The sequence below is a fragment of the Fulmarus glacialis genome, unplaced genomic scaffold (assembly GCF_000690835.1).
Source record: "Fulmarus glacialis isolate BGI_N327 unplaced genomic scaffold, ASM69083v1 scaffold31346, whole genome shotgun sequence".
NCBI lineage: Eukaryota > Metazoa > Chordata > Aves > Procellariiformes > Procellariidae > Fulmarus > Fulmarus glacialis.
This window is the reverse complement of record NW_009219339.1, coordinates 5200-26693: the sequence shown is the minus strand read 5'-3', so window position 1 is coordinate 26693 and position 21494 is coordinate 5200. Positions and strand designations below refer to the sequence as shown.

The 21494-nt window shown below is 36.4% G+C and overlaps 1 protein-coding gene across 1 annotated transcript; it reads left to right on the top strand.

The window, feature by feature from the left end:
- Nucleotides 1-666: 666 nt before the first annotated feature.
- Nucleotides 667-20348, top strand: GLRX3 (glutaredoxin 3). Its single transcript, XM_009580341.1, has 11 exons — nt 667-701; nt 1091-1199; nt 4174-4248; nt 4883-5084; nt 12112-12284; nt 12379-12440; nt 15184-15241; nt 17116-17168; nt 18392-18431; nt 18514-18606; nt 20073-20348. Exons 1-11 carry the CDS (start codon nt 667-669, stop codon nt 20121-20123), a joined length of 951 nt encoding a protein of 316 aa, XP_009578636.1. The 3' UTR covers nt 20124-20348.
- Nucleotides 20349-21494: the final 1146 nt, after the last annotated feature.

Sequence of the window (21494 nt, the reverse complement as noted above, 5' to 3'; positions counted from 1 at the left end):
TATGTTCTCTGTTCTCCTTTCTTTCACTGTTTGTTTTTAGCCAGTGGAAGTATTCTCTTGTCCTTCTTGTACTCCAACAGATGTAAAAATTATGTTTTTAAGCGTACAGGCATTGTGCAGTTGCAATGACAGCTTGACAGCTTCATTTTCTGTAATTGTAAAAGCTGTAGTAGATCTAAGTAGATTAGACTGTTTTGTCATAAAACTTGATTAAAAAAAAAGTATTTTTCTTTATCCTTGATACTTTTTTAACAACTTCTCTGAGCTTTTAACGTGTGCGCTGTTTACTGACACCGTTAAGAAGGATATTGGAGGAGGTCTCAAAATTGGTATTTCAAATGTGGTGAACAAATACAGGAAAACCAATCCTGGAGCAAAGCTCTTGATGATTCTCTGCGTCAGAGCTTGGTCCCTCTTCTGAAATATTGAACTGCTCCTGCTTTTTTCATTGTAAAATTTTCTGTCTGTTGTGACTGGGTATTCTCATACATATAAAAGTCCCAGTAGACTTGAAAAGTTGCTACCTTATTTCCTGGATAAGTAGTAAAGAGGCAATAGTGGCACTGAGAGGAGAAAAGCAATGTTGCAGCCTCTACCGTGAAGCTGCTGAGTCTGGAGCTCCTGAAGCTTCTGAAGATAGAAAGCTTGCCTGGGAAGAGATGCGGGATGGCCAAGAGCGATTCTGAGTGCTTGGCCTACAGGTGCTTCAAAATCTGTGTCCTGTAGTGCATGACTTGATCTTTAGTGTTTCTGCTTGTTCTTCTTCCTGCCTGACATTCATATGAAATGATCTTTTACTATCAAAATACAGGATGACGTTTTTCTTTGTATTGCATTTCCTTAACAGTGCTGGTTGGGTTTTGGAATGTTTCCTGAAAAAGCTTTAAAGTCCTCCTCTGTGCAAGTCATAGAAAATGTTCCTGGTTTCACTTGTTTTTTTTTTTTTTCTCAGGGAGGTAGTGTGGGTGGTGGGGTTTTTTTGGTGTTTGTTTTTTGTTTGTTTGTGGGTTTTTTTTGGCATGGCATATCAAAATTTTATATTGCATGATTCTTTTTAAAAATAAATGCTGTTACTCTTTTTTTTTTATAGGTCCCTTGTAGTTGTCCACTTCTGGGCACCATGGGCTCCTCAGTGTGCTCAAATGAATGAGGTTATGGCGGCACTAGCAAAGGAACACACACAGGTTACGTTTGTGAAGGTAAGTCAGGCAGTTGAGCTTGTTTTAAACACAGGAGAGTCATTATCACAAAGTATGAGTAAAATATTACAAAATACGAATAAAGTTTTTTTTGAAGTTCCTTTATGACCTCACGTTTAAGGATGTGAGTTGAACATATGCAAGAGATGCATCAAAAATCTGTGGGATGAAAGTTCTAGGTTCATCTGTCCGAACTTGATATTGTAAACTTAAATAATACCTTCATTTTATCATGCTCTTTAAAGGCGGAGGGGGGGAAGATCCGTCTACTAAGATACAGCGAAGGATTTTTTTTCACTAGCTACTCCACCTAACAAATAGGCTTTTAAATTTCTCTGTGCCTGCAAGGTCTCAGTCTTCAGTTCTGTAGATAGCCGTATTTTTAAAGCATGATTTTTATCCCTGGATTTGAGGTTAATTTGGCAACACTGTTCTTTTCAAGTGTGCTGGAGATTTTATTTGTTCCTGTGATGTTATTGATTAGCTAAATAGATCTCAGAACTCATAGAGATTTTCTGTCTGATAACTGAAGATGAACAGTAATCTTCATGAAGTTTAAAGGAAGCTAAATTTAAGTCTGTGGAACATTGTCACTCTAAGATGACAGTCGTATAGTGCTGGATGGTATAAATACAAATGAGATGCTATATTTTTGTGAGGTCGTCTGCACATCTTAGTAAGACAACCAGTGTGGAGGGAAGAATGAATGCATTTCATCAACATGCCATTCGTTTTAAAACAACTTTCTCTTGTTAAAGAGACACTTCTGTGATTATGAGGGCAGGCAGTAATGGAGCAGCCAGCTGTGTGTGAGTTTTAATTTGATTTCTTACAGCCTTTAGATTTTGTCTTTTTTTTTTAATGATTCCTCTCTTAGTTGGTATTTCTGTCTGTAAGACAGAAGGACAGAACTATTTTAATGGTAGTACTTTATTACTTAGAGCTTCAAAAGACTAATTTTCAACATTTTGAAAATTCAAGATGCTTAAATTTATGTAGAGTTGCTATAGTTTTTAATAGGGCCAAGCAAGTTTGAAAACTCTCAGTTGCCTCTCTGTTATTCATATTCATGTATTATTTATAACCCTTATTATTCAGCTGTAATTTATTTTTTAATATCAAGGTTCCTAAGTGATCAAGTGTCGCAAAATTAAGATAATCCCCCCCCCCCCATTGCTGGCATACTTGTTTAGAGAAAATAAGCTACTGAAAGTCTTGGGTAAATTTTCTTGGTATGTTTTTGGGGGAGGAGCTCCTCATGGAGAATGTGTTTGATTTTGGATGTTCTTTGAGGGATTTTGGTCTGTATTCCAGAATAGCCAGAGTCTGCCTTTTAATTGGCAAGAACCTATTAAGTCATCAGATGGTTACAGATGACTGACCAAGAGTAGTGTACCACCTTGCAAATCATAAACGGTTACGTTCTAGAATAGAGTAAGTAATAATGAAATGAACTTCAAAACTGTCAATAAATCTTGAAGTCTTTTTAAATGCAATTTCTCATTTTAGTTGTTGCATAGCCTAACTCTAAGATCCTTGGCTTGGTTAAAATGAAAGTGGGTCTATATCCAGAAACAGTTAGAAACAATGTGTTGGAAAGTTGTATCAGTAAGAGCAAGTTACTGAAATATGAAATTAAATCTGTTCTGTATGTGTGAACCTCACCAGAGTGGAACGTAAGTATCTAAGTAGGTAGAAAATTTTACTGGAAAAGAAAATTAATTTTATAGGTAGAAGTCATTTAATCATTTGCCACTTGAAAGAGAATAGATAATTGGAATCTATTTCTAGCTTTCAATTTATAGCTTTAGTTTCTCAGTTGATCCTGTTGGAGCATTGATTTACAGAAATAGAGGTGAAGCTTGGACTCTCAGTTTTGACTTACTCTGCTGGGTTGCTTCTGTATTTAGCGAGTTCATTAAGAGCCTATGTAGTTGGAGCAAATCAAAACATGCTGTAATACTAAAATATTCAGAACTTCACTACATTTCGGTTAATAGTGAGAACAATCACAGTATTTTCTAAAATACCTAAGGATGAACAGGGGTGGGCAGGAGCAAACTGTTAAGTAGCTCTCTTGATGCTTCACTGTATCATTTGTAGAATAAGAATTTGAAAGGCTTTTTCTTCCATACACTTGATCACAGGTTTCTGTTTGAAACATTTATGTCTATTACCACTTTTTTAACCATTAACTCTGCAGTTGTTACAGAGCTAGTGTCTTAAATAACCTTGTACTAGATCTTCTGTCACTTAAGTAAGCTTTCAGGCTATGCCCAGAAAATCACATATTTGAGTTAATTAAAAGTATATTTTCGTGGCAAATTGCTACATTATATAATTTCAAGGTATGCATTTGAACGCTGAATAAAATCAGAACCAATAATCTCAACAAGGTTGCCACTCAATACTCGGTAGCCTTGCAGGAGTTAAAAATAAAACTTAGTAGACATCAATAGCTTATCGAAGAAACACTCTTTTTTTTTCTTCATAATTTGCAGAAGGCTGCAAATGTCAGTCATGATGTACTGCCCCTTGAAATTAGTCAATAGAGCAAACAGCAAGAATTGCTGTGGGCAGAAAATAAGCACTGTAATCATGACATAACTGGGGTCAATGATTTATGGATTTCAATATAGTAGTAGCTGCATATGATTGAAAATTTACTAGGTCACTAGTGCACCAAAAATTTTATTCGCAGCCTCCGGGCATCTTTTGAAATGTGCAACAAAATAAAAACCTCTGAACCTGTTTTGACACTGTGTAGGCTCAGTGGATGACACGCCAACCCAGTGAGTCTCATTTAAATGCAAATGTGTCACAAACTTCTGCATCAAATCCTTTTTAAATGTATAAAATGCCTAGAAGAACATTCTAGACAGTATTGACATCCACAGTGAAACTTCAAAGAAGATTATGAGAATAATCTTTTTCTCTGTTTTATGTTTTGTTTTGTTTTTTGGTTTTTTTTTAGCTGGAAGCTGAAGCTGTGCCTGAAGTATCTGAAAAATATGGAATTAGTTCTGTTCCAACGTTCTTATTCTTTAAGGTAAGAGAAAATGGATTTAAGAGAAAATGGATTCCATGTGGACTCCTAATATGTGTACTTTTTTAATACTACTACCAGAAGAGCAGAACCTTAAGAACTTTCTCAGTGAAGAAACATCATCTGATGTTATGTATCTGATTTAAGTCTATCCAGTGGAACCTAAAAAAGTAGATAGAAATAGTTCTTACATTTTATATGTAATATTTCAGAGCTTCCTTAATTGTTTTGGGATTCTTACATAGTTTTTATTTTAGTTGTTGTACCTTGTATTGAGTCAAAAAAATTTCAGTAATGTTTTCTTGTCTAGCTGTAGTTCTACAACACGGCAAAAACCCAAGTAAATAGCCTTTTTGTAGAAATGACATGTCTGTTTGGGTCATGTTTGCCTGTGATACTAAAATTCAAAATTTTTTCCTTAATAAATTATTCTAATGGCAAATTTGCTAGCATTAACAGTAGCCAGCCCACAGAATGGTATGAGTCCTGGAACTAGAGACTGGCTAAAAGATCAATACACTAATCCACCCTGCGTCTGAAAATCTATACTTTATATGGTGGTTTTACTATTTTTTTTATCACAGTACAAATTCTGAATTTAATCCTTTAACACGAGCCTATGTTTTGGTTTCCTTAGAATTCTCAGAAAGTTGACAGATTAGATGGTGCACATGCCCCAGAGCTGACCAAAAAAGTGCAGCGCCATGGGTCCAGCAGTTCCGTTTCTGCTGGCTCTAATGACAGTGCAAAAGAAGATCTTAATGTGCGTCTAAAGAAACTCATCAATGCTGCCCCTTGCATGCTGTTTATGAAAGGGTCTCCAAAAGAACCTCGCTGTGGTAAGGATTTTCTGAAGCTCGTGTTCAATGTGACAGCGCTTGCTTTGGGCTCGTTGTCAGATTTACTCAGTTTTGGGAAGATACGTCCCAACAGCGTCTTGTACACCTAGAAACATTAATGAAAGTATTTTCATATTGCTTATATGCAGCTAGAGAATTGCTATTCCTTTAGTTAAATTTTGGAAATGGAATCACAGAGATTAGGGGCTTTCTAAAGAATGTGATGTGCAATGCTGTCCATGAACTGGCACACTTTTCCAGAGGTAGCTCAGTGTTTATGCATGACATATTTTGTGCATCGTTACACATGTTGAAAAAGTAAAATAGTCTGAAGAAAATGTTTCAATTCAAGGAATAACAAGAATTAACTAACATCTGGGATTACTGTTGTCATTTGGAAAAAGAAAATAAAATTATCCTAGCTGGTAAAATTGAAAGACCAGTAGTGTCTGTTTCTGCTACAGTGGAAATGCCTTTTCTTAAACCTAGTTCTCTTAACTCTTTCTCACTTAACTAACGTGAAGTGTTGATCTATATGGAAAGCACATGAACAAATGTTAAAAGACAAAATTTTTAAGTATTATGAAGCTGCCATCCTTCTGCTCACGCAGTCTCAAGAAGTTGCATTGCATGCAGAACTGATCTTGTCAGGCCCTCTGTGGTGAGCTGCAGGAGGTAAACAGAAGAGTAACACTGGTGTAGGACGGAGATGGCTTGACCAAACAGCACTCTTGGCAGCTCTTGTTTGGTGAAGGCTCCCGCTTGTTCCCGTGTAGCTCTGGGGTCATCGTTTTGCAATTAACAACACAACGCTTTCCAGGTTGTCTCCTTTGAGTGTAATCCTTGCCTGCCTTTGTTGAAGTTTATCTTCAATTGTCAGTCTGCTTCTAACCCACCAGTCTTTTTCTACTGATATCTTACAGGAGTGAATATTTAGCTGCTAGTTTCTGTGCTGTTGTTTTCATATACTTTTGTTCCTTAAGGCCCATATTCCATCCTGAAAAAACAAGGAGCAAAACGCAGTGTGGAAAAACAACCATTCCTCATCTCCAGAGCTTCACTTGGAATGGGAAGACTGAAAAGGTCTTATTCTGGGGATGGTGGCAATAAGATATAATTATAAAATTCTAAACTTGAGAGGAGGGAAAGGCAATGGGGGAAAAAAGTTGCTCCTTACAGCCAAGCTCCTGAAGAAGGGCCTGTGGGATATATTTACAGAACCAATAAAGAGATAACTGCTCAAAAAGTTAAATTGTCATACAAAACGTCAGTTATTTGTCTCTAAAAACTAAAAACGAAAATACCTGTTTTGTCCATCTGTGCATGAATTACAGTAGCATGCGCAGGCTTGAAAGATACCTCATAAATGTTTCTATGTTATGGCAGAGATGCATGTGAACTAAATGTGTTTAAAACACTTTGAGGAGGGAAATGAGGACTTACGGAACTACTCTTTTTGACCCCCTTCTGGTACGGGCTCAGCAGGTGCAGCCTAGAGACAGCGCAGTGCTACTTGTGTCTGGTCAGGAGTCCATGAGTGCTTGGTTGTGTGTGGCGATTTATTGATGCTATATTCACATAATTGCCAAATATCCATGCACTGCTAATTTTCCAGCCGCGGAAGATCTCACCACGGTTTTAAGTATTAAATTCAGTTAACAGTTTCAAGTGCAAACTTCTCCATGTAGCTGCTTCTTGTGCTTTCTGTTGGAGTGTGTCCAGCAAGTTTCCAGAAGAAACTGAGTGGAGAACTATGTAAAGGAAAATGGATGAAATAGTATGAAAGGACCTAAAAGAAACTGATTTTACATGTTCTGTCCACTTACCTTAATCTGGAAGGATTCAAATTGTCATATCACCATGTACTCTTTAGAGGGGACAAAGGGAATGATAACAATATGGAACGCATTGATTTGGGGAAGTGAGAATAATGCAGATTTGTGATACACGGCTTGCCAAACAGCCTCTGCTATTTTGCATTTTATCTGTGAAGGCATTCTATTACAGGAGAGCAATTTATGTAGTTCTATATAGTTCTAGCTACTGAAATTGAGGATTGGGTCCATAGAGTAAGAAAGAGTCTTTTCATTAACTTCAGGTAGTTTTGGGTCCGGTGCTTGACAAATGAGGGAGCCAAGCAGAGTGGTAACAGTGGTGAAGCTGCAGAGTGGACCTGTCTGGGTTGAATTACAAAGAGAAGCTTTGGACTGATGCAGTGTATATTGGGCAGGAAAGGAGGAGAGTCTGTCTGTCAAGCACTATTAGCTGGAGGGAGTTTAGTACAGTGTGTGCTGCCCTTTTCGAGAAGGAAGGCTTACATGTAAAAGTCATGAAACAATGTTTGAAAGAGAAATAGCGGTTAAAGCACGTCAAATCTTTGAAAGAGAAATAGCGGTTAAAGCACGTCAAATCTTTGAAAGAGAAGTAGTGGTTAAAGCACATCAAATCTTTGAAAGAGAAGTAGTCGTTAAAGCAAGTCAAACATATGTCAACCTGGGCCATGCGCTGTAGAGGGAAATCCTGCCCTGGCAGAGTGTGAGGAGTCTTGCAACTCGGTCCAGGCTCCTTCAGGTTGATGAAGCACTTGCTTACGGCTTGTGTGCAGCTTTTCTTATTGCCTCTGCCCTCCGTACCTAAGTGTACTATCACCTGCTTTTAAAATACTTGCATGCCATTTTACAATCTGCTTTTTCAGATTTTGCTGTAAAAGGGTCATAGAAATATGAGGGGATGTGCAAGATCCTGTATGTACTGAAGCTTCCCATACTGTGTTGGGCATCTACTGTGTTGATACCTGCACACTCTATTTTTCTCCTTCTTTTTACCTTTCTAGTTTCAAGGCTGCTGTTCCATTTCAATGCAGTAATAGGTCCCAGAATCACTTCAGTAGAAATAGTTTCAGAAATAACCGCAGATTTCAGAACTTTCATGTTCATTGTACTGTTGTGTATTAGCTTGGGATTCTAGCAGTTTGTGCATAGGCATTTGCTCCGATGAAGAGCTGATGAAGTTCCATCTATTTATGTATAGATAATTCTGTATTTGTATTATGTAACAATACGGTTCTAGGCGTGTGTAAGTTATGTATCATCCTAGGAATTCATAGATAATTTTGTAGGAATGGAAATTTTGGATTATTCTGAAGTAGACTCATTAAGTGCATCCATTGATACATCCTATAATACTGGTATGTAATAGAGCACTGCTCTGACGAGCTCCTAATTCTCATGAGTTGTCTACAGCTTAGATTATTCAGCTATGCATGCTTAATGTTAACTGCGTTGGATGCTAACGTGGCACTACTGTTAGTGAACCTGCTGTGCTTGCTCTGCGAGTTGTTTGGCCGGTGTGTGGCAAGGTGTAAGGGTAGAGCATGATTCTTGCTATGTCCATGGTGAGCTCAAAGGTTTTGTGCAGGCAGTGGTGAGTCTCCTCTGAACTCTTTGTGTGCCCAGGTTCTCCGTTACGCCTGATTCAGCCTCCGCATCAGCCTGATCAGTTGTGCACAGGCACACTGTTTCTCCTTTGGAGTTCTGTGGGTGCTCAGTAGAGAGCTGGCTTTCTAAAGGGCATTGGGCAGAATGCTAGGCAGATTTTAAAGTTATGCAGAGAAAAGACCCTTTACTGTTTCTCATGTGTTTGAATTTTTGACAGGAGAGAATTGTGAGGCTATTTAAAAAAAAACAAACCAACCACAAAAAGCACAAACTAAAAAAAACATTGAGGCATCAAGGTTAAGGATAGTTAGGTACTTCATCATAAACTCCATATGGAAAGCGACTTAAGAGTGTAACACACGTTCATTTGCATGTCTTAATATGATAAAGTAGGTATTTCTTCAAGCTTTCAGTTCTTACATTTGATCCCTGGTACCCCATGAAAAGTACACAGGAGATACTTACCTAAATAGATGTATGTATTAAAATTGGAAGTATTAAAATGTAGTGCAACAAATGAAATCATCTGAACTTACAGCTCTTAATTTTTCCTGCTTTAGACTGCTGTGATAGTTTCTGGCAGTAGTTGCGAGATGTTAGTAAGTTGGGTCCATTAAACTTCCTAGGATAGACAAAGTCTTTTTCAAGGTGAAGGTAATTTAACATTTTGTCAAAGATGATACGGATCTGTTATAACAGTAGTAGGAGTAATATAAATAGAATTAAATAAAAGGAGCCATGCTTGTTTAAAGGTGAAGATATTTTTGAATTGTATCTATTTTGATACAAATAATAGACTTGCACTCGAGTCTTTAGTGGAGTTGGCAAGTAGAGGGAACCCTATCCAGTGGTTTATTTTGAGATCATCTTGTAGTTCGTAATTTCTTCATTGGAAAAGCCAGCTAAGCATAGTGTAAAGTAAGGTTTGTCCCCTTGGCTGTGTGTTTACTGGCAATTGTATGTGGTTGCTACATACATTGTATTATTTCAGAGAATTCATTTGGACTGTGGTAGTATTTGTTTATTTGCTTCATCAATACCGTAACTTATTTAGGGTGTTTTTGTTGGTGCAGAATCTGGAGTGGCATTTGTGATCATCTAGATAACTGCTTAAAACATTTTGTTTGCAATTTAATTATTCCTTGTAATGCATGTATGGCATTTCTTCAGAAATTCAACCTAAACCTTGTGTTATGAAAGTAAAGCTGTTCTGGCACTGTATCCCTGAGCGTAACACTTCCAGACTGCTACCATAACCCTTCAAAATGAAACACAACCAATCAATCTTTCTAGTTTGCATGTAATTGCCTACAGCTAAAATAAAGCTTTTTTTCCCCCAGTTCCTTACAGTAGAAATGAGTTAATATATTGGCGATGGAATAACCATCAGCAATCAGCCTTTAGCTGTTTACTAATGAACTCCCAGATGTATGAAAAATTTCAGAATCTGTGTTTTACTTCAGGCTGTACATGAACTTAACACTTCAGTTGTAGAAAGAAAAGCAACTTAGATGCCATACACATAAATACTGCTACTTCATATCTCAATAAATTGCAGATCATGAAAACTGCAGAAAGCTTTGTAGTAAAAATCCATATTTCAAAAAACTAATAGGTGGTCTTGCAAGCTGAAATCAAAGGTTATTCTTCTATGGCACTTTGATTCTTTTTACCATTTAAAGCTTCTTTATTTTTTTATTCCTTTATTAAAGCTTTTAAGCACTGTCTTTTTTTTTTTTTCTAATATGTGTGTAGAGGTTTTCATTTGTCTGCACAGCATTTGTTGGAATTCTTTGAGGGAATTGGTAGGATTGCAAGGGCATTTGAATCCAAAACAGAATGAGTTGGCAAAGATATAAAACACACATTATTATCACATTGATTTATGTAAAAATTCTCATGGATCCTTTTTGCAAACCATATGATAGTGTTGTCTAGGAGGCTTCTACTTCCTTAGAAGGGATGTGCATGCAAGCAACAGTGGCAGGTGTTGAAATACTTCAGGATAAAGACCACATGTTAGAAATGAAGCAAAATTCCAAAATCTTTCAGTGTGTTGCAATGTACTTAGCGTCTTTTCCTGATTAGCATAATTTTCATAGCAGAGCAAATACGTTGTGGAGGAACAGTGGAGTTGCAAATCAAGATTTGATCATCAGTCCTAAAGATCAAGTTGTTGGCTTCCTTGTGTTGTAAAGTACAGCAGACCTCATCTGTTTTCTTACGGCGTAAATATCTGCAATACGTTGTGAAATATCCAGGAGGCTGATGTCTTCTCTGGAGGACCCTTTGTGCTTCTGTGTCAGTGGAAGTGTTAAGTAGATGAAGGTGACTTTGAACATCAGTCTAAGGTTTTCCTTTCAGGTTACCCCATAGAGAGTGGACTTGTTGACGTAAAGGGTACAGCCTAGGTGTGGGTGGTGTGTGTGTGTGTGTTTTGTTTTTTAAAATGATTTTGAAGAGTTTCTGTAGAGACTAATGATTTAAACAACAATTTATCTCCTTTCAAAAAAAAAAAATCAAGTTAATGTTTCACTTTAATAAGAATGGTGAATTTAAACTAGAGTAGAAGGAGAATTGTTTGAAAATGAAATTTTTTTGTGGGTTTCCCTGTAGGGTAAGAAGATTTAGGTGATTATAAACTGTAAATTCTATAATATTAAAATTTTCATACATACAACTTCTTACAAATAATGTGACGATTTTCTTAGGAAAAAGAAGGGAGAAACTTTTCTTCTGAGGTTGACCACACAATAAACTTATAAAATCTGGATGTTTACATCATAATATTCAGTGCTTAATATCCTGCTGGGAGAGCATTGCAGAGTAGGACATAAAGAAGATCTGTCATAAAGGAAAACAAAACATGGTATGAAAGTGTCACAAGGGTAGTAAAATAATATTAAGTACTCACGTGAACATAAAGAGTTTAAGAAAATAAAAAGGAATTTTCCTTTTACCATGAAGTAGGAAAGGGCATGCTCTTAAACACAAGTAGTAGGAAACATTATAAAAGCCAAGTTTCTAAGTTAAACTAGTGACACAGTAGTGGGTTTAAATCCTGGTTTCTACTTTGTGTGTCAACTTCATCCACATGGTGTAGGAGAAGTTCAGTAGTATCTGGAGGAAGAAATGACATAGGTAGGGCAAGTGATGTGCAATTAGAGGAATGAAAAGAAGGCTACTGAAGATGCTGTTATGGTCATTGAGAAGCTGTTATTCTTTGTGAATGCTCAGTGAAGAAGAACTGGAAAAGACAGAATAAGGAAATGCATTTAACTTTGCCTTAACTGTATGTTGGAACAACGGAGACACTTATATGAAGGTTACTTACTGTGTAGCTCTCTACGTAGGGAAGCACCAGGCTTACCAAGCTGTCCATATACTTTGGTTTTGTAATCCCAGTAATAAACAGGTTTTTTTGCCCCTTTATAATATTTGAGGATATTGATAGAGCAAAGAATAACACACTGGAGCTGTTTTGAACTTACTATCTGGAAGAATTGCATTTTTTAAATGACTAAAGTTTAGTACAGATATGGGAACGCTTTGTTTAAAATTATACGTAATTCCTCTTTTTGTGTTTGCAGGTTTCAGCAAACAAATGGTGGAGATACTGAACAAACATGGTGTTTCATTTAGCAGTTTTGATATTTTTTCTGATGAAGAAGTTCGTCAGGGGCTGAAAACATACTCTAATTGGCCAACTTATCCACAGTTGTATGTAGCTGGAGAGCTTATAGGTGGACTTGATATTATCAAGGTTAGAAACTGAGAAATTCTTAATCTTAGTAGTTGTCAGAAGCATGTTTTCCTTGCTTTTTACATCTGATTTTTCTTCTCCTCAATCTCCCTAGGAACTTGAGGCATCTGGAGAATTGGACACAGTCTGTCCGAAGGCACAGAAGCTGGAGGACAGGTGTGATGTATTATGTCATTATTTTAAGGGTTTCTATTTTTGAGGTTTCCTGTATGTTCATTTATATAGGGGGAACCCCCTATATAAATTCCTGTTCTTTGACTTTGTCAGAAGTGCGTCAAGATTTTCTTTAGTTACAGAACTCCTGCAGTTGTTTAATATGTTCCATTTTCTGTACAGTAAGCATCAATTAATATAAAGTTAAACTCATATATGTATTAAGCCATACTGTTCCAATAGGCTTTACTTACTGTATTTGTAGTTTGTTCATTTTTAATTGTACCAGGAATATATAGATTCCTTCTTGTCTGTCTTTTAAGAATTTTATTCTTTAAAGATAACTGGAAAAATCATCTTTTAAACATCAGTAGCTTTTGTTAGCTTCACTTGGCATAGACTTCATAACTGATGTCACTAGAGAAAATATCTAGGCTTGTCTCCTCTTTTTTCTTGATTACTCATGTCCTTCAGTTCCTGTTTTCTTTCACCTTGGCAACACAAATATATGCTGCAGCAGTAGGAAGTGTGTTGCTTCCTGAATCAGATGTAATATCTAGAAACCAATTTGTCCTCCTTTAACCTTCCCATTTGAAGATTCACTCTTGTTTGAAATTCTGACGTGCCGTGCCCCAGGCAGTCAAGCTCCAGATATCTGACAAGTCATTCTGTTTGAGAAGTTACTAGTGGATGTGGCTTTTTTTTCTAGTTTTTATGTGAATAGTGCCATTAAGACATGCAAAGGGGGGGCTGGTTTACCAAGAAGGTGGCCTGGACCTTGAAGGCAAATATGTTAGCACAGATTCCCTCTTGCTCTCTGAGGATGGTAAGAGCAAGTTTTACAGTTCTCTAGATGTGACTGGTTCTGGTTCTTTTGTCTTCTCAGCACAGTGGAGAAATAATTCAATGCAAGCCATTTCAATATGGTGATAAAGTATACGTACTTTTACAGCTGTGTATTTATTAATTCTTCTTAATTTGTTCTATGGCTGAGGTTTACCTTTTTGTTAGTAGGGTAACTTGTAAATTGTTTCACCAAGGCCACAAAAACCAATCACTGTCTTTTGCAGTTTGAGATTAAATTATAAGTAAAGATGAGATTATCTCAGTATAGCCTTTTAAAAACTTATTTTATAAAGTTTCCTTTAGTCTCTTCCTTCCTTTTTGCAAACTTGCAAAGCTATGCGTAAACTGCAACTTTATTGAGTTTATACATAGTTTTTTGCTTTGCTTAATCTGTTTGGGGAAAGAAGGTAATGGGAAATGTCCTCTGCTTACCTAATGTGTTTTAATAGATTAAAATTGTTGGTATAGCTAAATATCTCCCTAAAGGAGCAGCAGCAGCATCTTTTGAACAGGTGTGTGAAGTTTTTATCAATTTTATCAAATTTTGATGTAGAAGTGGCCTGAAGGCAAAAAATTCACCAGACAAATCACAAGTAGCTTCTTGTTGCCTAGTTTGTTCTTCTTTTAGTAGGTGTTTGTTTCTTGGGTTAACACGTGACATTTCACTGAGGTCTGTTTTCTGGTGACAACTGGGAAGTTCTTTTTCCATGCCACAGATTAATTTTTCTTTGTAGCTAACCTCATACTTAACTTCTGAGCAACTGATATCTCTTTCAAACTATATTTACTCTGGCAGTCACTCATGAGAAAAACCTTACAAGGTAGTTATTCAAACATGTAAGACTTAATAAAATGAAGGAATATCAGTAGTCGAATCTATTTGATGCTAAATTATGTTCCTTTTCTCTAATTTTTCCGATCAATTAACTGCATCTTCTTCACTTGAAAATACCCTTGAAAATGGACTCTGGAAATCAGCTTGGTTTTGTGAAACAGATCTGGCAGCTGGGGAACCAGCTCAGATTACTGCAGCTCATCCTTGCTGTAGCTGTTAGTTTTGCTGTTGCTTTTTAACCTAGAGACAACTTGGTTGGAAAAATTGTTTGGAGGTTTACATGTGCAAAGGCTGTATGTCACCAGCAAAACTTCATTTAGTTTTATTTTGCAAAGACCCTGGATTCTCCAGTCTAGAATCTTTTTGCATTGTGCGAGTCATGCAAAGCAACCTTTTACAGAAAATGATCACCTGTTTTGCATTTTATAGAGGGTAGTTTGCCCTTAGCAGGAAACTGCTGGACAGGAATGTTTGCTAACTTTTTCCATCAATTGTCACAGAAAGCCTTTTACAAAAGGGGAGGGGAAGAAACCCTGGTCTGAGGGTTGTGTGGGTAGACCAGAAGTGGACAGGGCACAATGGGGCAAAACAGACCTATCCCTGAATTTCAGTAGTGGTTAGTCCTTAGTCCATTAAGTCTATAAATCTTATGACTGATGGACAATAGGTATGGCTCTTACTCTGCAAAAGACATTCTCACATAGAGAATGAGAAATTCTAAGTATTATATTCACTATGTGAAAAAGTAATATGTCACTAAATATAGATATTTTATTGAAAATATCCTAAAATGATGTTTCTCCTTAAACTTATTGCTGCTCGATACTTAGAGGTCAATCTAGAGAAATAAATTGTTGCTCTAAAAGTAACAGGATGGTTCAAATTCATTCACTAGAGTTACTGTAAGCAATTTATGAATAGAGTTGCTTATAATAATGCTTTAAATGCATTTGGTAAAGCTGTCAGTTGCTATCTTTCCACTTTTGCATTTTGTTTTCCTGTTGGAACAAAGCTTGGGATAATAACCGAGCTGTTTTATGTCTTTCTTTTTTGTGCCTTCTGTAGGCTTAAGAGCTTGATAAACAAAGCTCCTGTGATGCTTTTTATGAAGGGAAGCAAACAGGTAAGATTAAGTGTTGTAGAATATATTACATTTAAACAGTTACAATTATTTTTTTTTCCTTGCTTAATGAAAATTAATGGTGCTGGGAAGTTAGTTGTTTGTCTTTTTATTTGGTGCTTCTACAAGCCATAGAAGAGCAGTCCCTATTGATGGATATATATTGCTAAAATGCTGATAGCTGTGTTACAGTAAAATCAGGGAATTTGATGCTCTGCAGTGACGTCTGTCAATTGATTTACAATTCAGGAATGAATGGAAGGACTGTGCATGTCCTGTTGGCCTTAGTTATTGATTGTCTTTGCAGATAATGGATTTTCTTCTGATGTTCTGAGTGCTTGCCTCTGATGGCTATCCTACTTGAGGCTTACACTTTGAGTGTTGCCCAAAACTTTATCTCTGGAGCATGTGTCTTGAAATTTCCCTCTGTTGACCTAATTGGATTGGGTATCCTATCCTTTTTAATTTCTCTGACTTCATTATGCCTTCACAACTGCATTTAAAAAAAGCTGCTAGATGTTTTTAATGCTAAAGCATAATGCCACATACCGTAAATGATCCACTCTTTTCTCACGTGCATGGAATGGTCTATGCCTGGTGCCTTTAAGCTGCACTTAATTATCTTGCTCACTGAAATAAAGACAGTGACTGAAGACAGACAACTGTTAACAGTTAGGATTAAAATAATAACAAATGACTGTAAACCAGAAGGTCAGTCCATTGCTTTCTGTTGCGTACTCAAACAAAGTAACCAGGGGATAAATTATTCCCTTTTGAACAGCAAGGCACTGCAATTCTTCCTGTCAAAACTACTTGAACAGCACCTAACTCAGACTTTTCATTGGAGTGGTGTACCCTAAACAATAACTATAGTTAGTGATTGCATGTTATGAGAGTCGTTTGTACGGGTTTTTTTTAAAGGGATACAGTGGTAGGCGGCTGAGCTCGTTCATGTGACTTGTCTTTCCATTTCATTTTCTCATTTGTTCCCTGAGCCTTCTCTGTGTATTAACAACAGATACTTTTAAGAGTGTTACAGGCTGTTTTACTAAGCCATTTCATAGCCACTGGAACCCCGTGGGTTGTGCTGACTCACTGAAACAGTGGTGATAAGCTAGTTGGGCTTAGGTCTTCTAAACCTTCCTTTAAAACCTGTGTCTTGCCTACAGAAAGCAAGAGTTTGGGCAGGTTGCTTAACACGTCATTTTTTTTTTTTGATTTTGCTTGAGCTACTGGTGGAGTGAAATCACCAATAAGAAGGGATAGTCTAGACTAAATATTCAATGACTGAAAAATGATGGGTATTCTATGTCTTTATGCTGTCAATATGAAGAGTTTGCAGTAGATACTTTCAATTATTAATTTCAGTTGGGAGTTGCTGTACATGCAGCCTATTTATCAGTTGACCATAGGTTGCTACTCTCTCCAGAATGGTAAGTAAAGGGTAGCGTATGTCTCAAAATAAAATACATCTATTTCACAAATGCATGTAAGGCATTTATACCCATCATACATATAGCTTTGGCTTTCTGAATGTTCAGAAAATAATCAAACCTAACTAGTTTTCAAGATAGTATTGCCAAACCTGTAAAACAGATTCACCTTGTGTCATTTCACACCACAACTGAGGAAAGCATTTAATATTCTCAATGTTTTCATTTATTTCAAGAGAATATATAAAGAAAGAGACATTCAGTACTGTTTAAAGCTCAAAGAGTATAAAGAAGAATGAAAAAGGGATTAGCAGTATTGCTCATCCAGTAAGGTCATCACTAGCCATAAATTGGTAATAGCGTTAGTGTAGCTTGAGGACTTAGAATTTTGTGGATTAAATATAGCAGATACATGTTTTAACATATGTGTGTTTTGCATTCTAGACGGCAAAATGTGGATTCAGCAAGCAAATTATAGAAATCATAAATAGTACTGGGTACGTAAGTGGGTTTTTTTAATTGAATTTGGGAAGCCAGTTCTGTTTTAAAAACAACATTTTATAAATAAAGAGTTTGGAAAATTTTAGTGGAAGACTTCCCCAAATGTCATTTTCTTTGTTTAAGAGTATTTTAAAGTATCTTTATGCAAAAGCCCATAGTGTAAATCACTACTACATTCATTTGATACCAAGTCAAATGTAGTGTGTGGGATATTATGCTGCTTTAGCACTACTACATAGCGATTGTCTTGCTCAGATTGAGGAGTTTATTGCAACAGTGAATTTTTTCTTTTTTTGCTGTGATTGTTGACATGAAAGAAATCCTTCCACTCTGATAAGCAGCTAGTCTTAAGAGGTCCCTCTTCATCTGTTTCCTTGATCTTGGAGCCTCTCATGTTATCTAACCTCAGTTTTCCTCTTCAAAGCAGTTCTTTCTGTAGTGAGAGAGATTAGTATCATCTTCCTTTGAATGAACTCCTGTTTCATTTGTACTGCTAGTTAGAGGTTAAGCAATTGTCTTGATTCCTAGATGTTAGAATGGGCTTTTTGAGATAATAGATAACTAAATATCAATACACAACTTGGAAATAAGTAGCAGTTACTCACATCATTGTTCCTTGTCACTGGCCCTAGTCCACTTGCAGAAATCTACATACTTGCTGGTTATCAAAGAGTGCCAGTTCTTAGAATACTAGGAATTGCATACCAAAACTCATGCATGAATCAACGAGAAATCAAATTTACACAAGTGTTTTATTTCTGTGTTTTTACACAAGTAATATATGAAGATGGTGAAATAGCTGCAGCTGGTTGATTCCTTAATAAAAACCTCCAAAGTGTGTGTTGTGTTTTTGGTTTTGTTTTTTTCTTGTTGTTGTTGGTTTTGTTCGGGTTTTTTCTTTTTTTTTTTTTTTTTTTTGCTAATAGTGAGCAGAATTACTTTGAACACATTTTGGCCAATTAGAGCCTAAGCTACATGGCTTAATTTTTTAGTGCGTTATGCTATCATCTGTGTATTATAAGGAATTTCCCATGGAACTAGACATATTTTACATTAGAGTTCTTGGTGCATAAGGTGTTGACTCTTTTCCTCTTATTACCTGTTAATTCTGAGTGATTTGGAAGCTAGCTTGTAAATGTACCCATTTTGAATTTTTGAGGGTCTTACGTTGCAAAACTCCACAGTAGATGATTTTGGTTGTTTTTTTTTTTTTTTCTAGCATTGATTATGAGACATTTGACATACTGGAAGATGAAGAGGTAACTAAGCTTCTCCGTCATTGAGGATTTCATTGTTGCTTTTACTAAAGTTGAAGTTTACATTTAAGGTTATTTTTCTTAGGTGCGGCAAGGATTAAAAACGTATTCAAACTGGCCAACGTATCCTCAATTATATGTGAAAGGTGAACTTGTTGGAGGCCTGGATATTGTTAAGGTAGGAATGGGAGAATCTTGTTTTGAGATGTAAATTGACCATTTGTTTAAAACTGTAGAAATGTTTTCTGCCCACAACATACAGAAATTCCTGTGTAGTGGCCCTAGATCTTGAAACGGAATGACTTGGTTGCTTTTACTGTGACTTCTATTAGCTCAACATACAGTTGAAAGAAGCTCTAAATCTCTAGCATTCTCATATGCCAAGATTTAGCAGTGAAATGTATTTTCTTGACAGCAGTCAGTTACTGTTACTGTAAAGACCATTTTTACCCCGTGGGTGCATTTTTACAGGTTTCTCTTCCTAGTTTTACTTCTGACATTGCTTTTCTCAAATAAGATGGGCGAGACATTTTTTCCTAGCAAACAGTCTCATTCCTGGAAGAAAGTAAGGTTTATTGTAGTTGTTTGAACAGACCCTGAAGCAACAAAAATAGATCTGCATTTCTTACTGTGGTTTTTGATTTTTGTAACAGATCAGGCACAGTGTTCTAAACCCCAAATACTCTTGAGCCCATTCTTGTCTGAATGTTTTATAGCCAATTCCTCAGACATTGTAACTCCTGGGAAGATACAATCAATAAATCTCATTTAGTTCTAAAAATACTGGTATTACTTAAATTATATAGATTACTTTGATTTTATTTATTTAACAAGTGTGTGGGTTATTTCAGTGATCAGTAAGTATAGTCTTGGGCATTGCGGAGATGCTGCAAAATACTTCTCTCACTAATATTTAAATGTAATTTGTCTATTTGCATTGTTGGACTGTATTCAGTTCACACTGACTAGCTTGTATGGGTAGATGAATGTAGTCAGTATTTTAAAATTCATTCCGTAATATAGCATAATATGTAATAACATTGAGACAGTTGTTTCTCTTGAGATGTGGGAAAAGAATATATACTCCACAACACGTTATTTTAAAACTATTTCCTGGTGTTATCTAGCTCTTTAAGTTAACAGCCTTCTAATTTGAATTTAAATCGTCAAGATAGTATGGGCAAGCGCCTCTTATTTAGAACTCTTACAAATCTCTTACTGTCTTGTTTGTTTTAAAGTGTGGTAGTAACAGAAATCTGTCAATGGATGGTAATTTTTTCATTTTGTGGGAAGCGTTTTGGATGTTGTAAAATTTTGTGTATGCCTAAAATATATCTTGAATTACCTCTAGAAGGAGATATACCAGGGGATTTACCTGGTGAAGTTGATAACAACCAATTCTTTTGAAGGTGTATCTTTTCACTAAATAAGTTTCCTCTCTTTCTAAACAGACACAAAATAGAATTTAAATACAACATTATGAACCTCAGTGTCTTGGTCAAGAGGGACCTCTAGTGGGTCATCTAGTGCGTGCCCTTAGCCAGGGAATTGATTTCCTTATCTGCAAACTGTCCCTATTGAAATCTTGTTAGTGTAATCACAAAATGTACACTGAGAATAATTGCTGTATGTATTTCTTTACAGGAACTAAAGGAAAGTGGTGAATTGTTGCCTATTCTGAAGGGAGAAAATTAATGGAAAAGGACATCCATGGGAAGAGAAATACTTGGAACAATTATTCATTTATAGGTTATATTGGAGCAATATACAACTTAGCCTTGTGGAACTGATCAGGAGTAAATAAAGACAGCTTATGTACTCTATGTATTTCACAAGACCATGCTACGTATGAAAATGTGTTTCCACTGAAGATACAAAAATGTCAAGATCTTCAAATTCAATTAAAATATAATGTTAAAGAACTTTGGGTTTGTTACTACGCTCTTTCTGTGTATTCATTGCATCTAGATGTTTAAGAATTGAGTAATGACACCACTATCCATTGCAGTACTATATAGGACTAAACTGCATCTTTTTGGGGGGACCTCAGCTCTCATTAGGAGAATATTAATGGGTATACCTCTGTGGTAGGGAGCATAATAATTTTCTGTCCCTGTTAATAATTGTTTTCATGTCTAGTGAGCGAGAAAAATACTATTGAAACCTTAATCCAGTGCACTGTTAGGAAGTTGTTATTAATGAGTTTCAGCTGTATACTATGCATCTTCATTATCTTAGTAGGTACAGTAATTGTTAATTTCAGATGTTCAACTTATTTTAACATAGCTTTTTGGACATATTTAAATTACGGTGGAAATGAGCCAATAAGCAGAGTGATTAGGCCAGTCTTTTGTGTATCATCAGTGCTCCTTCAGTTAGATGGAAAGGTTTACTTTCTGGGCTATGACTTTGGCAATTTAAATCATTGTGTTAATATATGAATCCTTCACTTCTGTATTCAGAGGATTTAATTTGTTTTTAATCCCTCTTTCAATACCTGTAATGCTCTGAAATATAGTGGGCTCTAATAATGGGCTGACCATCAAACCAGCTACAGCACAGATGTACTTGCAAGTATGTTCTCTCTTCAAGAGAAACGTTTTTTGCTTTCAGGTCTTTTGAGTTCTTGGCACCTCTGCTGAGACTAATGAGGTTTTTATTTTGGAAGGTGTTTTTGTGTCTGTGAAATACTGAAATATTTCTGGTTATTTATGTATAGACTGCTGTGTGTGACAGCGGTATCAGCTGCTGCTGACTTCTAGCTGTGAAATACTGGTTTAAACTGTTTTGAGTGCCTTGGCTATACACATTAAGAAGGACAAGGACACCATATTCTTAGAGAGGTCTAGAACCTGAAGAGGAGCAAGCTCCTTTTATGAAACCCAGAAAATGAAGCACTGGTGAGCAGAAAAGTGCCTGAACCTCACCAGTAATACATTTTGGGCAGAGAGGTATTGCTGAAAGCCTTTTCCTCGCTGATTTTTGTGTTGGTTGTGCTTGCAGAGAAACACCTGTGTCTGCTCAAGATTCATGGCCAGAAACTCTTCTGAGGAGTTGCTTCCTTGT

Excerpts from the sequence above, each read along its gene's own strand:
- GLRX3 (XM_009580341.1), top strand. The coding sequence starts at position 667 with ATGGCCAAGAGCGATTCTGAGTGCTTGGCCTACAG. Across the intron at positions 18,432-18,513 it reads ACATACTGGAAGATGAAGAG|GTGCGGCAAGGATTAAAAAC; the intron begins GTAACTAAGCTT and ends TATTTTTCTTAG. Across the intron at positions 18,607-20,072 it reads GAGGCCTGGATATTGTTAAG|GAACTAAAGGAAAGTGGTGA; the intron begins GTAGGAATGGGA and ends ATTTCTTTACAG.